The sequence below is a fragment of the Palaemon carinicauda genome, chromosome 28 (assembly GCF_036898095.1).
Source record: "Palaemon carinicauda isolate YSFRI2023 chromosome 28, ASM3689809v2, whole genome shotgun sequence".
In the NCBI taxonomy this organism is placed as follows: Eukaryota; Metazoa; Arthropoda; class Malacostraca; order Decapoda; family Palaemonidae; genus Palaemon; species Palaemon carinicauda.
Window position 1 is genome coordinate 88,595,426 of NC_090752.1, and position 5,916 is coordinate 88,601,341.

Genomic DNA, 5,916 nt, shown 5'->3' on the forward strand with positions numbered 1-5,916 from the left:
CCTCCCCCACTCCTGTCAGACCAGGCGGGCTTCCCCCTCCGGCCATCCTGGGCGGACCTCCCTCTTCCCACCAGCCCGGGTGGGCCTCCCCCCCTCCCGCCAGCCCGGGCGGGCCTCTCCCCCTCCCGCCAGCCTGGGCAGGTCTCCACCCCTCCCGCCAGCCCGGGCGGGCCTCTCCCCCTCCCGCCAGCCTGGGCAGGTCTCCACCCCTCCCGCCAGCCCGGCTGGGCCCTCCCCCACTCCTGTCAGACCAGGCGGGCTTCCCCCTCCGGCCATCCTGGGCGGACCTCCCTCTTCCCACCAGCCCGGGCGGGCCTCCCCCCCTCCCGCCAGCCCGGGCGGGCCTCTCCCCCTCCCGCCAGCCTGGGCAGGTCTCCACCCCTCCCGCCAGCCCGGCTGGGCCCTCCCCCACTCCTGTCAGACCAGGCGGGCTTCCCCCTCCGGCCATCCTGGGCGGACCTCCCTCTTCCCACCAGCCCGGGCGGGCCTACCCCCTCCCGCCAGCCAAGTCTGGCTTCCCCCCTCACACCAGCCCTGCAGGGCCTTCCCCTCCCCCCTCCCGCAAGCCAGGGCGGGCCTCCCTCTCTCCTGCCAGCCCAGGTGGACCTCCCCCCCCTCACGCCAGACCGGTTGGGCCTGCCCCCTTCCCTCATTGGCCTCCCCCACTCCCGCCAGTATTGAGACATGATGGAGAAGGCACGAATATTGGAATTAACAAAAGACAAACTTGAGTTGTCGGTAAGCATGGAATATGAATGCTACAAGCCTCTAAGATTTCCAAATCCAAATTATTATTGTGGAAAGGCATTTTGTCAGCCATAGTTAATGAATTACACGAAGTTACTATGGTGATAAATTCTTGGGTCTGTGAGGCATGGGAGAGGTTCATAAATATTTAAGTCTTGAATTATGTTCGGAATGTGCAAGTAAAAAATAATCACCTCTGCATATATATATATATATATATATATATATATATATATATATATATATATATATATATATATATATATATATATATATCAGGATTATCGTCTTCATCAGCCGAACTAGCCTACTGCAGATCAAAAGTCTCCGACATGTCCTTCCATTCGCGTCTATTTATGGTTTTTTGCCAGTTTATATCCGCAAAATTTCTTAGGTCGTCAATCCATCGTTTTCTCGTCCTTCCCCTGCTTCTTTTTCAATCTCTAGGGACTATTCTGTTATTCTTAATGACCATGAATTATCTGTTATTCTCATTATATGTCCTGCCCATGTCCATTTGTTTTTCTTACATGTTGATAGAATGTCATCCACTTAGTTTGCTCAAGTATCCATGTTGCTCTTTTATTGTCTCTTAATGTTAATTCCATCATTATCCTTTTCATAGCTTTTTCTCTTGTAACTAGTTAATGTTTTAAGGCTTTAGTAAGGCTCTAAGTTTCTGATACATAGGTTAACAATTGATAAGACCATGTGATTAAATACTTTTCTGTTTATATATATATATATATATATATATATATATATATATATATATATATATATATATACACGCCTATATACATACGCACAAATATATGTATGTATATATATATATATATATAATATATATATATATATATATATATATACATACATACACATATATATATACATATACAGTATATATACATAAATATATATATATATATATATATATATATATATATATATACACACACACATGACATGTGGTTTGGCCTAGAAAACAAATTTGTTGCATATGCAAATGATGCTACTCTCATTCAATCAATTCTGTTCTCCGAATGTAGATCTGGGGTTGCTGAATCCCTTAATAGAGATCCTGACAAAACTCAAAGTATGATTGTAAGTATGTCAAGGATAATGCCTAATCAACATCCGGATCTCAGCATTGATAGTGTTTCGTTAACTTTATATGACTCTTAAGATATTAGGTGTGATTCTCGACAGCAAATTTACTTTTGAGAGTCAGTGTCTTCTTTAATTGCACAAAAAAATTACTTATTGAGAAAGTCTTTTTAAGATTTTCGGTTATCAATCTATTTTGAAGAAGTGTTTTAATTCTTTCATTCTGCCTTGTTTCGATTATTTATGTCTTGTCTGATCTTCAGCTTCTGATTATCATCTTGATTTGTTGGATAGGAACTTCAATTAAATTTCTTATTCCTGATCTAGATATTAATCTTTGGCATCATCGTTCAATTATTTCGTTATGCAGGTTGCATAAGATTTTTCATGATTCTGACCATCCTTTACATTGAGATCTTCCCTAACAGTTCCATCCTGTTTGTACTACTAGGCATGCAGTTAATTCTAATAGTCAGGCTTCCGTCATGAGGCTCAATACTACACAGTATTCTAGAAGTTTCATTCCAGCTGTGACCAAGTTGTGGAATGATCTTCCTAATCTGGTTGTTGAATCAGTAGAACTTCAAAAGATCAAACTTGCAGCAAATATTTTTATGTTGAAAGGGCTGACAAGTGCTTTAATAGTCTTTATATAAAATATCTGTTTTAATGTTGTTAATGTTTTTAAGATATTTTATTTTAATTGTTCATTACTTCTTATATCGTTTATTTTTTTCCTTATTTCTTAAACTCCATGGGATATTTTTCCCTGGTAGATCCCTTGGGCTTATAGCATCTTGCTTTTCCTACTAGGGTTGTAGCTTAGCTAATAATAATAATAATAATAATAATAATAATAATAATAATAATAATAATAATAATAATAATAATAATAATGGTGATGATGATGATAATAATACGAGTATGTATTTATATATAGGTTAAGGTATTTGCCCGAGTCGTATGAAAATAGGTTAATAATATACAGTATGTATGTGTATATATATATATATATATATATATATATATATATATATATATATATATATATATATATATACATACATATATATATATAATATATATAATATATATATATTTATATATATATATATATATATATATATATATATATATATATATATATAGATATATCTATATATATAGATATATGTGTGTATGAGTATGTATGCATTTATATGTTTAGCCTTATATATATATATATATAATATATATATATATATATATATATATATATATATATACATACATATATATATATAATATATATAATATATATATATTTATATATATATATATATATATATATATATATATATATAGATATATCTATATATATAGATATATGTGCGTGTATGAGTATGTATGCATTTATATGTTTAGCCTTATAAAGCACTATCTTGAGAGACGTCAAATCTGCATAGAGATATATACATCAGAAAAATATTACACCATTAAAAGGAAAACTTATCCTCTTATGCAATGCTGAAAGATATCCCTAAAATATGCACAAAGGAAACGTCATCTACTCCGTTACTGGATTTAGATATTATTGAAGAAGAAAAAGAATACGAAAGTTTCGTAGGTATCAATATTCAGCCATTAAAATATGAAAGGGATTCATTAGTGTGAAGAATTCATTAGCATATTAATGCGTCAATCGTCACTCGTGAAACGAATGTTTTAGCTATTTGAATCCTGAAAATTATTTCTAATTTCTCTCAGATGATACCTTTATTCCGCGAATAGGTACTGTTAGTTTTCTTATTGAATTTCCGTTGCTAGTTTGTGTTTGTGTGTATATATATATATATATATATATATATATATATATATATATATATATATATATATATATATATATATATATATCTATTCCCACACATCATATTATACGTGTATACTTTTGTTTATGCAATATTTTATATATACATGCATATATATATTTGTATAAATATATATATATATATATATATATATATATATATATATATATATATATATATATATATATATATATATTGCTTTTTTCAATCTTTCATTGAACTTTAATTTTGAATAACCTTTATTAGAGTTAATAGTTCCTAAATATTTAAATGATTCCACCTCTTTAATCCTTTTTCCTTCCAATGATATTTCATTTTCCATTGCATATTCTCTTGTCATCATCTCTGTCTTTCTTCTATTTAACTTTTGCCCAACCTCCTGTGTTATTTCATGAATTCTGGTTATCAAGCTTTGCAAGTTCTATGGTGTTTTGCTAATAAGGACGGCGTCATCAGCATACTCTAGGTCCGCTAATTTCCTGATATCAATCCAGTCCAATGCTCCTCCGCCATCCCCAACTGTTCTTTGCATTACAAAATTCGGAGTACTCCACTGTTTCGCTAGAAATTAATTTGATAGGACTCCACTAATATTAACTTTTGCACTTGCAATGCTCATGAACAGAACTCTATAATATCGCAAGACTCTCTAAAAATTTGCCGGTCCACACTCTCAAAGGCTTTTTCATTGTCCACAAATGCTATCAAAAGGGAATTTTTATATTTTTCTCATTGCTGTACAACGTCTGGAATGAAAATTTGGTCAGTACAATTTCTACTTTTTCTAAATCCTGCTTTTTTATCTCTCAGCTTTTCATCAATCTTTCTCTCTAGTCTCCTTAAAATGAGAATACTATATATTTCCATGACAACGCAGACAAGTGTGATGCCTCTGTGATTATTGAAATCGGTCAGATCTCGTTATTTAGCCATTTTCATCTTTAGTGTATTTTTTAATAGCCTCGACTTCGAACACACTGACTTCATTCATGGGCATATCAAGATCTTCCTCTGCTTCAGGTATATCGATCTATTATTCCCTTCACATATCCTATTCATGACCTTACTTAAGTGTTCCATCCAACGTTGCCTTTCTTCATCTTTGTAGTTATAACAGATCCATCTCTCTTTTTGATGGGTATATGCCTCTTCTCTTTTGCCCCAGTATATATTTTGTTAATAATTCTATGAGCAATTCTTACACCATAGCCACTCCCTTAATTCATAGCTTTGTCACCCTCATTCCTGGCTTTCTTTTGACCGCACTATCAATACTGAAATACATAGCATGCTCTACCCTGAAATTTTCATTATTTCCTCGAAAACTTTCAACAATCAATTTCTGTCTTTGTCTCTTTTTTTTTTTTTTTTTAATGGTATCCCAAGTATCATTTGATATCCATGGTTTTCTCCTTGTAACTCCATGTCCCAAAACTCCACTCTAAACTGACTGATATGTTCTTAATTTCACACCATTCTTCATTAATTGTCTGCTCTTCGTCTCGTAAACTCTCTCAGACTGCAAATAGATTCCTACGTTTAATTGCAAATGTTTCTGTGTGCTCATCCCCTAGAAGCTTAGTTGTATCAAACCTACATATCTACCTTTCTGCTGGGTGCTTTCAGTTTTAATTTTAGTGTGGCAATGAGGACCTGGTGATCACTACGGGTACCAACATCTGCACCTCTATAGCTTCTTACATTTCTCAGAGTCCTCCTCCTCTCTTTATTAATGGCATTGTGATATAGTTGATTTTTAAAATTGCCACATGGTCCATGTATATTTGTGGATGTCCTTGTGCAGGACAAGAGTACATCCAATAACAAGATTTTTTGTTGAACAAATCCATTTTCATTTGCTACTTCGACAAGACCCTCAACACCCATTATATTGTCTATATCTTGATTATTGATTAATTCACCAATTACAACTTTCATATCTCACTCTGGGTCCTCATTTATTATAGTCTGCAGTTCTTCATAGCATTTATCTTTCCTTTTTTTCAGAGGAATTATTTATTGGTGCCTAGCAACCAATAATACTCATATTGCACTGCTTTGATTTAAACTTTACAAGTAACAATCTTCTATTTACATCTCTCCATTCCGTTAATGCCTTTTCTGCTCATGGTATTATCATCATTCCTACCCCTTCTCTCCCAACTCCATTGTTCTTCCTGAGTATATATAGTTTTTTCCTTGGTATAAGATTTCT

At 34.7% G+C, this 5,916-nt stretch overlaps 1 protein-coding gene across 1 annotated transcript in view; it reads left to right on the forward strand.

Moving 5' to 3' along the window:
- The window catches only part of LOC137621930 (uncharacterized), an 8,721-nt gene extending 7,990 nt beyond the window's left edge, over positions 1-731 (forward strand). Inside the window, exons 3-4 of the mRNA XM_068352432.1 lie at positions 1-24; positions 162-731. The exon at positions 1-24 is cut by the window's left edge and continues 252 nt beyond it. Of these exons, the coding sequence (XP_068208533.1) occupies positions 1-24; positions 162-731 (594 nt within the window). The remainder of the gene's footprint in view (positions 25-161) is intronic.
- Positions 732-5,916: the final 5,185 nt, after the last annotated feature.